The sequence below is a fragment of the Setaria italica genome, chromosome II (genome assembly GCF_000263155.2).
Source record: "Setaria italica strain Yugu1 chromosome II, Setaria_italica_v2.0, whole genome shotgun sequence".
Lineage (NCBI taxonomy): Eukaryota > Viridiplantae > Streptophyta > Magnoliopsida > Poales > Poaceae > Setaria > Setaria italica.
This window is the reverse complement of record NC_028451.1, coordinates 13566726-13587472: the sequence shown is the minus strand read 5'-3', so window position 1 is coordinate 13587472 and position 20747 is coordinate 13566726. Positions and strand designations below refer to the sequence as shown.

Genomic DNA, 20747 nt, shown 5'->3' with positions numbered 1-20747 from the left:
AATGTGGGCCCATGGATTCGTGTGCTCTTCCTTGTTTGGCTGGAGTTGTGTTTCTTTGCCTTTGGGTGTGTTTCATCCTCCTTTCTAAGGATATGTTACCTGCATACAAATATTCACCAACACTTGTGGAAATGATTGGTAATAAACCCCTACCACTAGGTTGATATTCATCTTTCCAGTATTTATGCAAGAGTTGACAGCCTTGAATTGGTACTTAAGAGCCGTCAACAGGGGGTTGGGCACCAATTTCGGGTCGGCGTGCCTCTGTGGCCCCGCCAGTCCTTGCGCTCAGGGGTTGGGCACCTATTTCCAGTCGGTGTGCCTCCGTGGCCCTGCCAGTCCTCAGGTTCGGGGGCTAGACGCTTATAACAGGTCATCGTGCCTCCATGGCCCCACCTGTCCTCGTGCTCGGGGGCTAGGCGCCTTATTTTTGTGAATAATAATACAACTACTCCATGATTTACAATATTTCTAGACCCTTGGACCGATTACTTTAATCACTTCAAGGCTCGGGGGCAACTCCATATGGACTGAGTCTTGCGACACTCTCCATGTGCTTCCCTTCGAACTATAGGATGCTTGGCATCCCGGAGCTCGGCAATCGCTTTGGCATGCGCATTTGGTCATACGCTATGAAAGTTTCTATTTTTCTGTTTTTTTAGCACTGCGCATCCTCTCTATCACTATGATGTGCAACTACAGCCGAGTACATTACAAGCTTCGTTGTGCATCCATCAAGCTCATGTTCGACTCCATATTGCTTGGAGGCTTGAGGGATAAGGGTACCCATGGGTCCTCACTGAGCAGAATACTGGCTGGCCTAACAAGTGGGCCCCACCCGACCATGGCGTGCGGGGCAAGGCATGAAGACGCGTGAAGAACAAGCTTGGAGGCCATGAAAGGATCATGTGATGCCTAGAGGGGGGTGAATAGGCTCAATCTGAACACCTGAAAATTCTTCGCAGCGGAATTAAATACGTCGAAACTTTCGACACTTTGCAGGAACTTCCGATAGAGTCGGAACTTCCAGTATAGGGGCAGACCTTTCGATAGAGTAAAAAGTACTCTAGAAAATACAAATTTAAACAGGTTTCAGCAAAATCTATTTGTATCAAATGTTCAGCAATGATGTATAGAGACTACTACAGGTGATCTTTATGATAGAAACTTCACAAGAATTTAGATCGGCACAAATCAAGCTCTGGGTCAACATGAACTTGAAGAACACAACAAGCACACAAGACAAAGGAAGCTACGTCTCCATTGAGGAGCTCACAAAGAGCTGGGTTCTCACTAACCCTTTACCTCTCTCAATCAGCCACAAATAAGGATTGAGTCACTTACTATGAATCCTCCAAGAGGATGGACAATACAAACTTCCCGAGCTCACCAAAACAAGAGGGCGCTCAAATGGGTGATGCCGAACTATTTAGAAGCAAGCTTCAAGAGTAACAAACGCGAATTGAAGACCGAAGATGCTTCAAGTGCTCTTGAGATGAACTTGGTTGACCTCACACTCAAAGGTAGAGTCACACACCTCAAATCCTTCTCTCACCCAAGCCCTAGCTCAAAACTCTTAAAGATTTAGCTCAAGGAGGGAGTGGGGAGGAGTATTGAATGCTCTTGGAGGTGTTTGTCTCGGGTTAGGTCAACAACAAAAGAAGACAGGGCTGAGGGGGTATAAACACCCGTGCCCCAAAAACTAGTCGTTGTTGTGCTGTTAAGTGATTGTTGGAACTTCTGATACTGGGTCGAAACTTCCAACCCTGATCAATTAAATCCATTGAGCAACCTTTATCGAAAGTTACTCGGAACTTACTGCATTTATCGAAACTTCCGACAAATGCAAAATCTGTGAGAAAATACATGTGCATGTGTGTGATTAAGGTGTCTCTCATAGGTGGTTAGTATCTCAAATGAGCACTTTGACATCTTCAAGTCAACAAGCCGCGTTCCCCTTTATAATACGGTGTTCCTATACTCAAATTTCAAATTAGAAAATGATAAACGATCTTCTCTTAAGCTCCAACATTGTTCTTCAACAAATTCAGGGTACTTTATTGCATCTTCTTATTTCTTTTGCTTTGAGCCTATCAATTTCTCAATAAAATCATTAGTTCCTTAATTATGCATGTCATCAACACCAAAACCCACTTAGAGGGCCAAGATGCACTTTCAATCTCCCCCTTTTTGTGATTGATGACAACACAATTAAGGCTCACAAAAGAAATAAATAATAATTTTGAATCCAACCATATAGGCAAGGTCCCCCTCAATATGTGCATTTTCAAAATGAAATGAAGAACTCATATTGCAGCTGGGGCTCAAATTGCAGTTGTAAGCCACTGTATGAGCTGTAGAGAACTCATATAGACTTGTGTTGACAAGTTGAAGGCAGAGCGCATGGGCTCGTGGAGCTGAATAGCTCAAGTTGCAGCTGACTCGCCTTTGCAAATTGATAGACTTGTTGGAATAAGTTGGGAAAAAGAGCGCTGAGGCTCATGGAGCTGAATAGCTCGAGTTTCAGCTAACCCGCCTTTGTGAGCCGCTAGACTTGTTGAAACAAGTCGAAGCCAGAGTGCAGAGGCTCGTAGAGATGAGCAGCTCAAGTTGTAGCTGGCTTGCTTTTGCAAGCCGCTAGACTTGTTATTACAAGTCGAAGTCAGAGCGCAGAGGCTCGTAGAGCTGAGTAGCTCAAGTTGCAGCTGGCTTGCCTTTGCAAGCCGCTAGACTTGTTATTACAAGTCGAAGTCAGAGCACAAAGGCTCGTAGAGCTGAGTAGCTCAAGTTGCAGCTGGCTTGCCTTTGCAAGCCGCTAGTTGTAGGTGAAGACGAGTAGTTGGTAGTTGCTGAAAGGAAATTTATTGATCATAAATGAAAGGTTGAGGCCGATGGCCTGAGTACAGTGTTGCTTAGTCTGCTGACTATGGGTAGTAGCAACATAGGTGCTCAATGTTCTAGGAGTTTGCGATTTCTTCGCTGTAGAGTTGTTTGTAGCCTGTATGATCCTGGTCCTGTGACTTTGGACACGATGTAAGGCCCTTCCCACAGCGAGTTGAGTTTGTGCACCCTCATTGTGTCTTGAATGTGCTTGAGGACCATGTTGCTAATGTTGAAAGAACGTTCTTTAACGTTGCGATCGAGGTAATGGTGTAGCCCTTCAAGTTATCTTGCTGACTGTACGAGTGTTGCATAGCATGATTCTTCCAAGCTGTCAAGGTCTAAGCGTCTTGTTTTCTCTGCTGCCCCTTCATCGTATTGCTCGACCGCAAGGGACCTCCACATGATGTCAGCAGGGAGTATGGCTTCTGACCCGTAGACGAGGAAGTAGGGTGACTGCTTAGTAGGCTTGCATGGTTGAGTACGTAGCCCCCAGAGAATATTTGGTAGTTCTTTGAGCCACTTGCCTCCTTTGGTGTTGCCAATGTCGTGCAACCTTTTCTTGAGAGCTTCGAGTAACATGCCGTTGGCGCGCTCAACCTGGCTGTTGGCTCTTGGGTGAGCGACGGAGACGTAGCGTACGTCGATTCCGCAATTCTCGCAGTACTCCCAGATTTCGTGTTTGTTGAAATTTGAGCCCAGGTCTATGATAATTCTGTTTGGGAATCCGTAGCGATGTACAATTTCATCCAGGAAGTTGAGAACTTTATCAGCCTTGGGACAAGTGATGGGTTTTACCTCAATCCATTTGGTGAACTTATCGATGACGATGAGAACTCGATTAAATCCCCCTGGAGCTGTTGGGAGTCGACCGATCATGTCAAGCCCCCAACATGTGAAAGGCCACGTTGGAGGTATTGTGATGAGTTTGTAGGCAGGGACGTGTTGTTGCTTGGCAAAAAACTGGCAGCCTTGACATCTGTGGACTATTTCTTCCGCATCTGTTAGTTCTTGAGGATGCGTGATTCCCGTAGATTCCTTTATGTATTTCCTCCAAGATGTCCTTGCCGTCCTTGCGAGTGATGCACATCATGAGTACTCCTGAGGACGCTCCTCTTCTGTAGAGTTTATCTCCAACTAGAACGTAGCTTTTGCCTCGTTGTGAGACTTGTTCTGCCTGCATCTTGTCGGAAGGTAGCTTGTGCTCTTTAATATAGTCGATAAAAGGAGTCTTCCAGTCTACCTCAATCATCATGATCTCCCGATCAGGTGCTGGTAGACCTTACTAGTGGTTGCTGGAGTTGCTTGTTCTGTTATGGACAGCTTGCGAAGTTCATGAACAAAGATGTCTGCTGGGACTTCCGCGCGTGTTGAACTCATTTTGGATAAAATGTCGGCAGCAACGTTGTTGTCGCGGACCACATGGTGAAATTCGAGGCCTGAGAACTTGTTCTCTAGTATGCGGACTTCCCTGCAGTATGTGTCCATGTGTTTCCTTGTTGTGGTCGCACTCGTCGTTGACTTGGTTGATGACTACTAATGAGTCACCGTAGACTAGTAATCTTTTGATACCGAGTGAGATTGCTAGGCGAAGACCGCATAGTAGTGCTTCGTACTTAGCTTCATTATTTGATGCTTCCCAAAAGATTTGAAGAGCGTACTGGAGTTGTTCGCCTTTTAGGGATATTAAGAGTACTCCTGCGCTGGCTCCCTCAAGCTTGAGAGATCCATTGAAGTACATGACCTAGTGTTCAAGGCATTCTACCGGTGTAGGCAATTGATTTTCCCTCCACTCAGCCATGAAGTCGACTAGAGCTTGGGACTTAATTGTTGTTCTGGGTTTGAATTCCACGGACAATGCTCCGAGTTCCATTGCCCACTTTGAGATTCTACCCATGGCGTCCCGATTGTGGAGGATTTCGCCGAGCGAGAAGTCAGTGATGACGGATATGTTGTGTTCCTGGAAGTAGTGTCGCAGTTTTTGCGAAGTGAGTAGTATGACGTAGAGTAGCTTCTAGAGCGGCGGGTATCATGTCTTGGAGTCCGAGAGTACTTAGCTGACAAAGTATACTGGTCTCTGGACTTTGTAGATGTGGCCTAGTTTAGACCATTCGACTACTATTGTTGTGCTGACAACGTGAGTGGTTGCAGCAATGTACAAGAGCAAGTTTTTGTTTGGTGTTGGAGCTGTGAGGATCGGTGGCCTTGACAGGAAGTCTTTCAGCAGTAACAGAGCTTTATCCGCCTCCTCTGTCCATTGAAACTTATCTTGTCGCTTGAGTAGTTTGAAGAAGGGTAGACCTCGTTCTCCAAGTCTTGAGATGAATCTATTTAGGGCCGCCATGCAGCATGTAAGCTTTTGCACATCTTTTATGCCGGATGGGGCTTGCATATTCGTGATGGTGGAGATTTTCTTAGGGTTTGGCTCGATGTCTCGATGGCTGATGATGAACCCGAGTAGTTTCCCCGATGGTACGCCGAAAACGCACTTGGTAGGATTGAGTTTCCATCGGAACGCTCGTAGGCTTGTGAAAGTTTCTTCTAAGTCTACGATTAGATCGTCTGGATTCCTGGTTTGATTACTACATCGTCCACGTAGGCTTCTATGTTGCGGTGTAGTTGTTTCTCATAGCACATTTGAATTGCACGTTGATAAGTCGCTCCTGCGTTCTTCAGCCCAAAGGACATTGTCCTGTAGCAGAATGCTCCGAAAGGGGTGATGAACGCGGTCTTGGCTTGATCTTCTTCCTTGAGTGCTATCTGGTGATATCCTGAGTAGCAATTGAGGAAATAGAGTAGTATGCACCCAGCTGTAGAGTTGACTACTTTGTTGATTCTGGGGAGCCCAAAGGGATCTTTGGGACAATGCTTGTTAAGGTCTGTGTAGTCAACACACATCCTCCACTCGTTGTTGTTCTTCTTTCAAACTAAAACTGGGTTGGCTAGCCAATCAGGGTGGAAAACTTCTTTTATGAAACCTGCCACGAGTAATTTGGCTAGCTCTTTCTTAATTGCGTCTGTTCTGTCTTAAGCGAATCTTTGTAGCTGCTGTCTTTTTGGATCGACATTGAGTGAGTGCTCAATCAGTTTCTTGGGCACACCTGGCATGTCAGCCGGTTTCCATGCGAAAATGCCTTGGTTTGCCCGAAGGGAACTAACAAGTGCGCTTTTCTATTTAGGGTCTAGCCCTATTCTGATCAGGGCTATTTTGGATGAGTCACCAGTCTCGAGGTCAATGGCTTTGAAGTCCTTGTCATTTGTTGGCTTGACTCTAGTGGCTCCTGACTTATCTCTAGAATTTTGAGTTCTGCCGGGGTGAGCTTCTTTGACATAGTGAAGACTTGTTGCATGGAGCTAGGTATTTGAGTAGTCACGGCTATCTCAAAAGCTTCCATGTCGTAGTCATAGGATCATCTCAGGTCTCCACGAAGAGATAGCTCTCCTTTTGGTCCTCGCATTTTTAGTAACAGGTACATATAATGTGGGATGGCCATGAATTTGGCCAAGACTAGCCTACCAAGGATGGCATGATAAGAAGTCTCAAAGTCGACCACCTCGAACCGGATGTATTCTATGCGATATGCTCTTTGGTGCTAAAAGTGACTAGTAGGACGATTTGTCCTAATGGGATAGCTACATGCGTAGGACGATTCTGTAGAAAGGTGAGTCCGTTGGAGTAAGCATCCCGATGATGTCGAGGCCCATCTTTCATAGAGTCTTGGTGAAGATGATGTTGATTCCGCTACCGCCATCGATGAGTACTTTGGTTAGTCTTGAGCCTGCAACAACTGGGTCTAGTACCAAGGGGAAACACCCTGGTTCTGGAAAGTTAGTCCATTGATCCTTTCAGCTGAAGGTAATGGGTACCTCAGATCATTTGAGAGGTATGGGGGTGGCTGGTTCGATAGCCATGATTTCTCTGAGTACTAATTTGTTGGATCGCTTGGAGGCAATGCCTCGAATTTCGCCGAAAATGACGTTGACAGTTTTAGACGTTGTCTGGAACTTGTCTTCACCGTCTTCAGTTTCATCCATCTTGCCTTTACCTTTGTCCTTATTGTTGTTATTGCTATTGTTGTTGGCAGGAGGTTCTAGCAACTCTTGCATTACTCTGCGAAGGCTGTAGCAGTCTATTGCAGTGTGCTTGGTGTGTGGTTGCCATGGGCATTGTTTCTTGAGTAGTTCGTTGAATGAAGGGCTATCATTTCATTTGTTTGGTCCTTTCTTGCTTGAGTTTGACATTGCTGCAACGGTATTGTCTGATTTGCGCTTGCGATTCTGATTGCCCGAGTAGTTGTTTCAGTGATTGCCGTTGCGGTTTCTGTCTTGTTCTTGGTTGTTACCTTGGTTGTTGTTGTCATGCCCGCGATTGCGGTGTGAGTCGAACCTTTCGTGTTCCTTATCTTCTTCGTCTGCCCATGTCTGAGCCATAATTTTGAGTTCTTTGACATCCACTGGACGGCATCTGCCAAAGTCTTGGAACATGCATTGGTCCTAGAGGCCATTTTGAAAGTATTCTATCATGTCTACCTCTGAGATGTCGACAATTGTAGCCTTTTTGTCAGAATAGTGGCGTAGGTAGCTGCGTAGAGATTCATTCTTTTGTTGCTTAACCTGAGCCAAGTCAGATCTGTTGCCAGGGCGCTGCATAGCTCCCGCGTAGTTGCTTGTAAAAGCTTTCTTTAGATCGAACCATGAGTCGATGGAGTTAGGCTTGAAAGATTTGAGCCAGGTTAGTGGCGTGGGTTCCATGCATACGGGAAAGTGGATGACCTTTGTATCATCACTTTCGCTTGCAGCTTGGACTGCTAGTGAGTAGCAGCGGAGCCACTAAACTGGGTCTTGTTTGCCATCATACTTAGTGATGTCCATTGGTTTGAGTTTCTCTGGTAGAGTAGTCTTCATGATTCGTCTTGTGAAAGTGGGGAAGTGGTCATTGTCATCACCATCAGCTTCATGTTCACGACGGGGATTGTTGATTATATCTCGAGCATCACGATTGTGGTTTAGTCTTTCCCTAAGATCGCTAATGTGCGAGGGTTCTGGATTAGCTTTGTCATGACGTGGGCCTTCAGCGGAGGCTGTACGACTACCTTCGGCTGCATCTCTGTTTCGTCTTGGAGCTTCACGTGTGTCTCTGCTTTGCCTTGGGCCTTCGAGTGCGCCCCCATGTTGTCTTGGTTCTTCATGTGGTTGGTTTGAGTGTCTTGCATGGTCTCTGCTGCTGCCATGCTGACTTGGGTTGCGAAGCACGGATGGGATTGGTGTTTCCTTGTCGACAAGTTTGTATGCGTGTTCTGCCAAGTATGACAGGAGATCACTGTATTTGTCCGGAGGCATTGAATGGGCGATAAGGTCGATAGAGGCAATAGTGGCAAGTGGCATGTTGTGTTCTCGTGTTTGTACTGCTTCCAATGATTTGTCAAGGTTCATGATGTCTTGCAGCTAAAAGTCGATGACGTTCCGCTCTCTGAGTGTTTCTTGCTCTTCTTTGAGTTCTCTGGCTGCTAGTTTCACCCTCCGGGGCGTCAACTGATAATTTATCTTGGGAGACTTCTTCAACTTGGCGTTCCCGACGAGGAGTTCTCTAATGTTGGTGTTGATCGCTGGTTCCTGTTCCATCAGCTGGCAAAACAACAAGAGTTCTCTATCCGGAGAGTAGCTTCTAGAGCTGGATGTTATGACCTCCATGGAGCCATCTTGTTCGCAGATTGGTGAGAGTGGAGTACCCTGTTGGTATGGGAGGATGTCCAAGTGTGCGACGAGGCGTGACTCATTATCCTGGACAAGTAAGGATGGCTTCATGCCCGGCCAGTAGACGAATCTACCTTGTAGTGTTGATGTGATTACCAGGTCCTGCTGCGGACCTGATAAGGGGAGTTTTTCAAGAGAGTCTGAGTCGTAGTCATGGTCCTCAATTGGTTCTAGTCCGGATTGGACTTTGGATAGAGCTTTCTGATGAACCGTGACCACATTTCGGAGTCCGAGCGGGAATCGGCTTGGAGTTGTATCCGAGCACGAACGCAGGCTTGATGATGACTGGAGCCATCGATCTTGCGCGGAGAATTTTGGTGACTCCCCCTACCTAGCACGCTAGCTGCCTGTGTTTTAACCCGGCAACTTATTAGGGGAGTACCCGAGATAGTGTTTTGGTTGGTGGTTGTCGCCGAAATCAAGGAGTCGATGGTGATGCAGGAACACGATTTAGACATGTTCGGGCCGCTAGATAGCGTAATACCCTACGTCTTGTGTGTTGTATGCTTGTATTCGATTGAACCTGTTTTGAGGGGGTCCTTGCCCGGCCTTATATATCGAGGAAGCAAGGTTACAGGGTAGTCTTTTGTACAAGAGTACTAGTCGGATGCGACTAGAGAGTCCTACTCTAACTCGGGAGAGTAGTCCTACTACCTTCCGATTAGTTCTTCAGGAGTCCATGTAGTCTACGTTCCCTGTGTAGTAGTCTTCATGTCCTGATACGTGACCGAGTACGTCCTTTGTGTGAGTCCGTACAGGGCTCCTCGTGGGCCCGAGGATGTATGGCCGACAAAGAATGGCCTCAAATGCCATTTGCACATATTATTGAGAACTCCCCCTATATTCTTGCATTCGTGGGGTGCAAAGTGTGACACTAATATCAACATGATGCATATGACAAGATATATCACATTAATAAAGTGGAAAATAAGTCATGAGTATCACACAAGCATATAAATTCTAAGATCACACTAACATAGTGAAACATAAATAAGTCTTATATATTTAAAAAGTTTCACTTGGCACACCACCTAGCTGACTTGTAACCCTAGGTCATCCTATCCGACTTGTAACCCTAGGTCATCAGCCTATATAAAGCGGCTAGGGACACCCCCTGAGGGCACCTTAACACATCCAAACAGATCATACCAGTAATATAATCAACCAGAACACAGGACGTAAGGTGTTACACCTCCTTGGTGGCCCGAACATATTTAAACCTTGTGCCTCTATGTTACCATTCGAGTTATTGGTCTCACGATCTCCCCCGCCTACAAATCTACCACCTGGGCACCCTTCTTGGTGGACTGCTGGTCACAAAATCCGACAATTTGGAATTTAATTTTCATGGCGCACATCAAGGGTGAGTTGCACATGGTCTAAATTTATACTAAGATACATTATTCTATTTTTCGTAAAACTTAATCATATTATCATCAATCACCAAAAAGGGGGAGATTGAAGAGTATCTTGGCCCCCTTAGTGGGTTTTGGTGAGTTAATGATACAATCTTAAGTATCTAATAAACTTTCAAGTGCATGAGCAGGTATAAAAAGATTGGTTGACATGTAGCACTTGTGGATCACCCTCTAAAAGAAAATGAATGGTGTATGAGGCATACCTTGGAGGCTAAATTTATTTTTGGTTTGAATTTGAGTTTAGGAATGCCGCACTATTAAGAGGGATACGTAATCTGTGGTCTTTACGTTGAAAAAGGTGCTCAAGATGACATAACCAACCTATGAGAGACACCTTGCATCTGCACTACACTTGAGTTATACTTAAAAGGGTGTTGAGTTGAGAGTTCCAAAAACTTCCGCATAAAGCTGGGGAGTGTCCGAAGGTTTTGGAATTTCTGGAGAAAGTTACCGAAATCTCCGAAACTTATCTTTCCAAGGGCTAGGTTTTGTGAACAGGTATAAATACCCCCTCACCCCCTCCCACAGTAGCTCTATGGACCTAACTTCATGCTAAGCTACTCAGAAACATTCAAAGCCTCTCTTTACTCCCCTCCTAAGTTCTAGGTGAAGATTTGGTGAGGGATTTAAGGAGGGATTCAAAGGAGAGTGCTACTGAGCTGATTTCCCATCTCTACCTTGTTCTTCGTCAAGCTAGTGATTTCGTGTTTGTTGCTCTTGGAGCTTCAAGCTCTTAACTGGCTAGGCGTTGCCCGTGGAATATCCAAGGTTGTGGTTGCCTATCGGAAGTTTGTATTACCCCGATGATTGAGTAAGTGACTCTAGCTTGATCTTTATGGTCGCTAGAGTGAGGAAAGTGGCTTCGGTGCGAAAAACCCACCCTTTGTGGGTTTCACAATGGAGACGTAGACTTCAAGTATGGAGCTGAACTCCGGTAAACAAATCGTTGTGTCTCTTGTACTTGTTGTTCTTCATTTCATTCTTATTCAAGCATAGAACATATTTCTAGGATTTGTGCTCGATCTAATTTTCTAGAAGGTTGCTAGCTCTTCTATCATGTTCCTAAAGCTTAGTATGCCCTGCTGCTTAACCTATTTTCGGCAATTTACTTTTGGTCAAGCTTTTCATAGGGTTGTAGTGCATTCACGTCAATCTTCGGAGAATCAGTAGATTTCTCCGGAAATTCCGCAAGTTGCAGAGTTTCTGGAACAATCTCCAAAAATTTCAGAAGTTTCTCATAAAATTGTTTGAGGCTGTGTAAAAATTTTCACGTTCGACTATTCACCCCCCTCTAGTCGACGTCCTAGATCCTTTCATGTCTCCTAGTTTGTACCTGCAGTCGGATCCCTAGGATCCACCTCTCTGCTTGGAACTGATTTACTTGAGTTTTCCGTCTTTCTCTTCTTGGTAACCAGCATTGTGAATCAAATCTCGAGCCCCATGGTGGGCGCCAAAGTGTTGGTTCAGATCAAGCTCCTCACCAAACACCAAAGGAATACACACACAGTTGGGAAAACAACACTTTCAATAGACTTATCTTTCTCAAAAAATGTGAACCCTTGTACGGTAGGGGTGCCTCCATAGGGAGGCCAACCAACATTTACATACCAAATTTACCCTCACTCAACCACTACATTCCTGAAATATGCTGTACATGATAATGGTAAAAAAGAGTCCTAATTCGACTTGAACACTCCAACTGGGTCACGCAGTTCATGTCAACTGCGTTCGCAAGGTGTCCCACTTCTTCCGCACCTTAGCTTGGGCAACCCCGAATGAGTCTTGGATTCTTCCGTGTGGAGGTGTCTCTACCCCCGCTCCTTCTTTCTCCGATTGCCGATCACCTTCGCTTCATTCTCATCGATGCGAACACCTGCAAGCATATCAATTTGATCACTCCGCAGCCTCGCAGTTCACCCGATTAGGGTGTTTAGTGAGGGAATGTGTTAGTCATTGGCGAGGGTGATAGTCAATTCAATTATCCTCTGGTGATCTGACTCTAGAAACAGCGTGTGAGGGTGACAATTCTATCCTTGGTTCAGATCCCCAATAGCACGGTAGGGGTGCGGTGGGTGGAGAGACAAAAAGCGGCGGTGGCGGAGAGAGAGAGAGGCGGGCACGACGGGGCGAGAGAGTGTCGGCGAGAAGCATGCAAAGAGAGAGATAGAGAGATTTGGAGATAGAGAAGGATGGAGAGAGGTGTAGGCGCGGTGAGTAGAGGGCGCGAGTGTGGCGAGAGGACTAATGGGGTGTTTGGATACGAGGTGCTAAACTTTAGTAGGGTCACATCAGATGTTCGGGTGCTAATTAGGAGGACTAAACATGAGCTAATTACAAAACTAATTGCACAGATGGAGTCTAATTCGTGAGATGAATCTATTAAGGTTAATTAATCCATCGTTAGCAAATGGTTACTGTAGCACCATATTGTCAAATCATGAACTAATTAGGTTTAATAGATTCGTCTTGCGAATTAGACTCCATCTGTACAATTAGTTTTGTAATTAGACTATATTTAATACTCCTAATTAGTATCCAAATATCCGATGTAACATGTGCTAAAATTTAGTAGTGGGTATCCAAACACCCCCTAAAGACGTACCCGCCAGATGAGGGGACAAGAAATTTTGAAAATTGACCCGGAATTCGCAAGCCTTTCAAGATTTGACACTCTGACTCATATGTTATTACGTCAATGATCGAGGGTGCCTGATATGAGTGTCACAATGCGAGGAGAGAGAGCGGAGGGTCAGATAGGCGGAGAGAGAAGGGCGGAAATATGGCCATCCAAAAAAGAATACGTGAAGAATACGAGGGAAGGAGCGGCACGCATCTCGATGCAGCCGACGGTCTGGATAAGCCGATCTGGGTTTTGGAGCAGATAAGGCCAATTGGATGTGGGGCCATGCTGTCATTAAGAAAATGGGTCCGTCTTATCAGAATATGATAAGTTGCTCTAACCACACGTCTCCCGTCTTCGTGTCTAGCCGGCTCCGGCTCCACGCTGCGCCCACCTGCTCGCAAAAAGCCCAAAAGTTTCCTGTCGCTTTTATCAAATCTAGGTTTTCCGATCAGAATCCTCCGCCGCCGCCATCTGCGATAATGTCGGTCAGGGAGCCCGAGAAGGACGCTGCGGCCGCCGCCGCCGAGGTCGACGAGAAGGCGGAGGCGGAGGCGGAGGCGAAGGGCAGCGGCTCCGTCTGGGAGCTGCTATACTGCGGCAGGACGAGCTTCAACACTAAGGGACGAGAGCACGGGACACAAGGTAACCTTGTGTCGCCGACGCGGTTGAGGCCACTCGTGGGCGTCGACATCCGGTTCGTCGCCTCTGGCTGCAGTGAGTGCTGCCGTCCTCGTTGCCTGCTTTGTGATGATGTTAATTTATGGCGGGTTGGGAGGTGTTGGAACCGACTGATGCTTATAAATGTTTAAATTAGTGGATGATCAGAGATGCAATTAAATGAAGCTGCTCGAGATGTATGTGGCCCTAGTTCGATTGCGTGGATGCTTTCCGTGTTGGATCATTGGACGAGTTACCGTTGGAATGTTGTTGGCCTGTTTGGTTTTAGCAAGTCTATTCAGGAAATGGCGGTCAAAAACATAGTGGCACATGCGAGAGAACTTGTTAGTTTTCATTTTGTAATCTACACATATTTTGAATAGAAAAATACAGTGAACCTAGTAATTTGATTATACTTACTATTATATATAAACCTTTAATGAGTTTACAATTATCAATCATATGCGGAAAATGGTGAAAAGTTCTAGGGAGTTACCTGAAGAATGAGGTGGTATGGGCAACTGCCTGGAAGTTGAAAAATAATACGTTAGTAGAGTATTACCTTCTGCGAGAAGATTAGTTAGAAGAAATTTCAAAAGCAACTAGGAACTGAAAATTCCTCCATGCCTCCACCTTTGCCTTGTGTAATTAATTCATCAAAAGTTGTAACTGAGATAGCTGTAAAATGGATTTGATTAAGACTAGCAGGGGTGTATGGGAATTCAAGAACTGACGGCACTGACTTGTTACTGTATTTCCCTTGACGAGCATGCACTGCTCATTAAGTGCGTGGGTGTGGGGTGTGGGCTGGGTTACTTGGCTCCAAAACCAAGGCACACATGGGGTCAGAGGCGGAGCTTGACAAACAAATCAGGAGGCACCAACCTATGAAATTAAGCACTAAACACCTGTGAGCAGTAGCAAAATGTTCATTCAATGGAGATTCGGTTGGAGAAGGGGTGGCCATGGCCCTCTTCGGTCTCAACTAAGCTCCGCCCTTGGATGGGGTGAGGGGGAGGGGTGAAACTAATACAATTGGGCTGATCTACATGGACCAAAAACAATAGTTGAGGTGATGGAAGCGCTAAACATCGTTGCAGGTTGGGGGATGGAGCAGAGCTGCATGGAGTTCAGGAGTATTTTGACTTGGCTGCAGGGGATGGAAGCCTTCACAGGTGCAGCAGAGCTGATTTGACTTGCCAACTCAGATGACTCCTTACTAAGGCTGTGCTGTATTTATCCTGGATTGGGTGGGATTAGTTTCCCAACAGACTTGTAGGGGAATTAATCCCCTCCAATCTCCATGTGGGGGGAGGGAGGTAGTTGTAACTGTGTGGTCTGGAGATTGCTTATTAAGATGGAAACCTCCTAATTACAGTTCCTGTTATTCACAAAGTCAACTCTCCTTTTGATTGGCGAACTGAGGTACTCTTATGAATCGTGACATAAGGTTGCTGCTTTTAAAGTAACATAGTCATATATTGAAGATTACTTTACCATGTTGTGTATTTTCTTTCTGTCATCCAAATTTCAATTCCACAGCGATTTGATAGACTTTTTCAGTCTTTGCTTATTACTTGTTTTAACATTTTTCCAGCTGCCTGCCACTGTGCTGCTTTGGATGGTAATGGCCGTTGTTACACATGGGGTCACAATGAGGTATAAATCTGAAACGTGAGCTACACCTGTTTCGTTTATTACTTAACATGTTACTTTCAAGCAGAAGGGGCAGCTAGGGCATGGGGACACTCTTCTGCGTGCCCTGCCCACTGTTGTTTCCGAACTTTCAAAGTAAGATATCTGCCTTCAACAGCAAATTATTTGCCTTCACTTTACTTATTAATAACGATGTATAGTGTTGCTAATCTAATGAGCTTGTTAACACGATTGGTTTAAAAGTGTTAATACTTAATATAGTATTTATGTGCCACAAGATGTTAACAGATACTTGTTAAACCTGCAGACTCAAAATCATTAAAGCAAGTGTTGGAAGGAACCATACGGTGGTTGTAACTGATGACAACAAGTCGTTCTCTTTCGGCCACAATGGGCATGGACAGTTAGGGTTAGGCTTGATAGAAAAAGGTTGGTGCCTTTCACTTACTATTGTGTGGAAAAAAACACTATTCTTGTGTATAAGAGTCATTCCATGTTTTAATTTTAAACAATTCATGGATATGAGCGACTAGTATTTTGATGGAGTGTCTCATGTGAACTCAAAAATTATATTGGAATACATGTTGGGAGTGACATGATTTATCTTTCCAGTTTACATTTTTAACTGGTTTGTGGGATAATTGTTAAATTCAAGTTGTGCTATGTCTTTCAGCATGATGATCTTATCATGGTCCAAGACCATTGTTTAGCTTTGTGAACCTTGGGGATATTCCCCTCCCCATTTTTGGATCTTAAACTTAAATGCTACTGTTTTTTTCCATGGTTCACATAATCACATTTGCTGCAGAAATTGAGTCATCTCCTTTGCCCTGTGCGGTTGTTGGAGCAACAGATTCTGTCTGTGGAGCTGATTTTACGGTCTGGTTGTCATCAGTGAAAGACTCTTCTATACTGTATGTCTTGCTGAAAATACAAAACTAGAAATCTTCAACCATTTTTGATTAATTCTTCTTTCTCTTTAGTTAGTGAGTGTTATTGTTCAGATTTTTAGGCAAATTTTTTGTTCTTCTATGCTATTCAGTACAGCAGGTCTTAACCAATATGGCCAACTGGGGCAAGATGCAGACATTCAGGTTGCTTGCTATTATTTGATGCTGTTTTCTTAATTTATTATCCATTCACTATGATTTGATTTATTCTGTTGGTGAAGCTGACACACTATCCCAAGCCAAGAGCAATAGATGCGTCATTTAAAAATACTGTGGTCAAAGTTGCATGCGGAACTAATCATACAGGTTTCTTTTCTTCTTTCTTTCTTTCTTTCTTTTGAGCCGCCATGATTAATACTGATGTCAACACTGTTTCTTGTACATTGCAGTTGCAATTGACAACAAAGGCTTTGTTTACACGTATGTGTCTTATTCACCAATTACTTTGCACAATTTCTAAACTGAAATAGTTATTGGCATGAGTGCCTCAATATGTGCTGTATAAAGCCTTCATAAGTTCAAGTTTTAATATTTTCTATTTTTTTCTTGCTGTGTTTTTTTGTTTGGCAGATGGGGTTTTGGTGGATCTGGAAGGTACAATATTGTTGGCACCCACTGAAACCATGTTATAGTCCAATCCCCAGGTTATTCATATAGATTATTGTTTGTTACTTAGGTTGGGTCATGGGGCACAGAATGATGAATGGAAACCTCGCCAATTATTATTCTTTGAAAAACACATGGTTTTGCGTCCTAATGCTATTGTCTCTGCTGGTTCTGCAAGTTCAGCATGCACATCTGGTATGTTGCAGCTAGCTCTGATGCAGACAATTCTTATGTTCATTTAGTTTGCGCTGTTTGGACTTTAAGATAAAATGTTAGTTTGGTATCTTGGTTGTTTGCGTGGATGAAGTATCATAAATGGTAAGTGCTGCTATTGAAATAGTTGGTTATTTCCTAAATCTCAACACTTGCTTTCACCCAGTGTCCAGATCGCACATGTGAACATTTTTTGTGTCATACGACCTGTAAGCCTCTTCTCTTACTTTGATGATTGATATTTGATGCTATAGACATAGAGGGTCTAGTCATGATTGACGTGTTAAGGTCTGTTTGTCATTGTGATGGATCTTGCTGATGACATATGATGGAACTTCTTTTGTTTAATTTGCTGCTTCTAAACCATGTTGCCGAGTGCAGATACTGTGCTTACCAGACACCAAAGAGATATAGTTTCAGTTACTAAATACAAAAGTCCACTTGAGAAAAAATAGAGAGATATAACCTTGTTAAACAGTATCTGTTACCAAATATGCTGCTAACTTATTTGCTTTTCTGACAGAAGCTTCAAAAGAAACACATTACAACGACCGCAAACTGACCATTGATTCCATTTCTTTAGAAGTGCAGAAAAACTGCTTTTCTCAGTCTCAATTTGTCTGTCATCTTTCAATTAAGCTATTTATTTCAAGCTTATTGAATCTGATGACACTGTGAGCTTTGAGTTAACTGTCCTGTTTGTAGTCAAATGACTTTTATGCTTTATCACTTCATATAGTGAATAATTTTCTGAACTTTGTAATACATATATGCTTTTTATTCAGTTATAATGTTTCTGCTTGTGCTTTATTTTAGGTAGCAATGGCACCACGAGGTCTAATGTTTTAAAACCGGAGGGAGTCAATGTTGGATTTAATGTTAATTTAATTAAAAAAAGGATTTCACATACTACTGCTATTCATTGCTCATGAAAAGTATTATAAGCATAGTTTGAACTCTGATAACTAGGGACCTCCTGATTGCATTGCAACACCTTGGTCGTAGGCTCACTCACCTCTAGCTCTTTTTCTTTGCGATGAATCATATTTAATTTGTGGCCATTTGATTTGGTTGCTAGGTGGTGAACTGTACACGTGGGGAAAGTCGATGGATACAGATGATTATAGCATTCATCCTAAGTCTGTTCCGGATTTGAGGTCCCTTGCACACTTGTCATGACAATGATCTTCATACTTAATTGTTTTTGTTGTTTTCTGAGAGGCTGTTATTATTTAGTTATTTATCACAGTAATCTTCCTGATGAAATAGTGTTATCCTGAGTTATATGCTTAAGTTTCTAGCTGGTGATTTGTTTGCTTCAGTGGTTGGAACATTCGCTGCATGGCTTCTGGTGACATGCACCACATTGTTGGTACAGATGATACCTGCATAAGCTGGGGTATCGGCCTAAATGGACAACTTGGTTATGGGCCTAATGGGCCGAAGTATGTCTAATCTTGTAGTGTTAGATTATGTTAATAATACAAAAGCTTTGACTTGTTTCACTAACCATTGTTGTGCCATATGCTTGTAACGTAGGTCATCTTCGAATCCCAAAAAGGTTGACAGTCTTCAAGGAATGCCCATTAGATGGTAATTATACTTATGAATATGTGTTGCTGTTTGCATTCCCAGTTAATGTTGCACTACACACACACACACACACACACACACACACACACACACACACATATATATATTAAGTTGAGAACACTTCCTCCAGTGTCGGATGTGGCAATGGTCTGTCACTAATTGTTGTTGACAAAGCAAAATTTGGTCGTCGACTTGATCAGGTAACTCGATAACACTTTGGTGCATGGACTCTTCGGTACATAATTTTAGGTTAAATATTCAGTTGAATGCGTTATTGTGAGGTAACAAAAAGAAATGGGTCTGACTTGCCACCTGTCCTTTCAAACTGAGAGATGGTGTGGCAACATTGTTTTATCTCTGATAGTTACTGGCACTTCTTTATTATGTGTTTTCTTTTTACATTCTAAGTCTTCCACTGGAAAATATAATCTTAAACTAGTTTTATGTTTCTGCTCAACAACTGAATCCAAATGTTTAAGTGATACACCTAGGTGATTTATGAAACATAAAAAAAGAGGATATAATTTGAAGGCAACAATTGAACAAATGGGTCCTGCAAAGTGTAAACATTCTCATTTTAACATGATTTGTTCATTGTTATGTTATTTCCAGATGAGAAATTTTTTGGTCAAATTTCTGGATAGTCTATGTCCTTTAGCAGTGCATGAAGAATTAAAGATGAGATTGTATTTGGATTTATAACAAGATGCTTGAACATCCAGCACCTGTTTTATTGCCTAGGATATAGATGTGCTGTTAGCCTTTTGCATGCTTTCATTGCCTTGTGTATGTGTTTCTTAATCACTTTGATTTAATGCATATTTTTCTCGTTATTCAGCTGGAGACTTATAATGGTGATACCCTCACTGAAGGTTTGTATTCCCTGGTATTTTGTTTCTGCAGGCAAACATTTAAATTCTGAGTAAACTCCATCCAAATTTAGCTTGATCTCTTACGGAAGAAGCTTATTTTCTATCCAATAATTATCTAACTTGTCAAGTTGTTTTTCTGTTTTCTATTGTGGTGTGTACACTGTAAAGTTTCATAACTATGGATATGCCGAGTGCCACGTGTGAAGCTAGAAAAAAGGGACCCTGGTGCTCCTATCAAAGCTAACCAGTTTATAGCCAGTACATGCAACATATTACGTATATCGATTTTTGCACTGAAGATATAAGAATTTATATTGATTTCAAGCTGCAATATAGTGAATATGTACCATGCCTGCAAGTTTTTGCACCCAAAAAAAAATCAACATAACAGAACATGGAGGCCAGCAGGTTTGTTGGTAGATTGCTCTGCACTTGCTTCTCTCTTCCTTTTGCTAGAGTCAATGGAGCAGTTAGAACTCCATGATTTTGGGCCATGCCCTGTAGTCAGCTACTGAGTGCTGTACACAGCAGCAGTGCTATTAGTATAAGGGCAGTATGCCCTGTCACTTATGTAGTACTAAGAGTAGGTAGAATAGTTGGTAGATACACTCATGTCTTTGTGTACTCTACATTGACTTTTGGTTCTATAAAGAAGGAAGAGCAGCTGCAGCTCTGATTAGTTCAGCAGCAACAAAGTGTTCTCTGTTCTCAACTATCTCCATCTCCTACCTCCAGCTCATGTGTGTGTGTGTGTATGCGCATGAGTGAGTTCAGGGAGCTCACCTTGGCCATTGCCAACAAGGTTACCCTTTTTTGTGAACAGTGTTGTGCGTTGGTTGATTTTTTGATCCAAAATAGCCACTAGGGCCTGAGCCATCATTAGTTAAAAACAATGAAATAAAATAAACTGAGTTTATGACTCTTCCATGTTGGATATTGGTTTCATTTTCAGTAAAAAAAAAAACTTAGAAAGTGTTTTTTTTCAAAACCAAATTTTCCAATATAGGGTCCCAGGGGGGGCCCCAGGAATTAAGTCAAAGGGGTTTTGGGTGGGGGGGTGGGGGGGGGGGGGTGCTGATCTATATTGCATTTGTATGGATACGAGAACTAGTATCTGACTTTGATGCAATGCAAAGTGATTCATAATAAAAGAAACATCAATTGAGCTATATTATATATTTATATTGCTTGGATACAAGAACTAGTATCTCTAACTTGACCACCAAAATGCTCTTGCCATCTTGCGCACTATTTGCATTGGGCATTGGGTTGCGGCGAGGCAAAGCTAGGAGTAAGGGTATGAGGAGTACCTGCTGCTGCAGCCTGCACTTTCTACCTCCAGCGTGACTGGAGAGGGAGAGAAGGCCATACAGCAGAAGCATCAGACTGACAAGGTGGATGGCGGCTCAGATGGTTGTGGTCACATGAAACGTGCAGACAAATTGATGGTGCTATTGGGCAACATCTCGATGCCTTTGATGCACTCGGCTGATCTTGCTGCAGCGCCAACACCCCCCCCCCCCCC

The 20747-nt window shown here is 43.5% G+C and overlaps 1 protein-coding gene across 11 annotated transcripts in view; it reads left to right on the top strand.

Annotated features, from left to right (window-relative positions):
- Positions 1–13022: 13022 nt before the first annotated feature.
- LOC101784104 (protein RCC2) overlaps positions 13023–20747 on the top strand; it is a 9503-nt gene continuing 1778 nt past the window's right edge. Inside the window, exons 1-16 of one of the 11 annotated variants that reach the window (XM_012844045.2) lie at positions 13023–13389; positions 14433–14507; positions 14930–14991; positions 15056–15123; positions 15296–15417; positions 15797–15902; positions 16031–16082; positions 16160–16244; positions 16328–16358; positions 16509–16532; positions 16615–16739; positions 17836–17914; positions 18080–18202; positions 18297–18350; positions 18481–18550; positions 19189–19222. In XM_012844045.2, the coding sequence (XP_012699499.1) occupies positions 13155–13389; positions 14433–14507; positions 14930–14991; positions 15056–15123; positions 15296–15417; positions 15797–15902; positions 16031–16082; positions 16160–16244; positions 16328–16358; positions 16509–16532; positions 16615–16739; positions 17836–17914; positions 18080–18202; positions 18297–18350; positions 18481–18550; positions 19189–19222 (1345 nt within the window). In that variant the 5' untranslated portion in view covers positions 13023–13154. Of the gene's footprint in view, positions 13390–14432; positions 14508–14929; positions 14992–15055; positions 15124–15295; positions 15418–15796; positions 15903–16030; positions 16083–16159; positions 16245–16327; positions 16359–16508; positions 16533–16614; positions 16740–17835; positions 17915–18079; positions 18203–18296; positions 18351–18480; positions 18551–19188; positions 19237–20747 lie in introns of all 11 variants that reach the window. The other 10 variants (XM_022824026.1, XM_022824025.1, XM_012844041.2 and 7 more) reach the window with 10 other exon arrangements.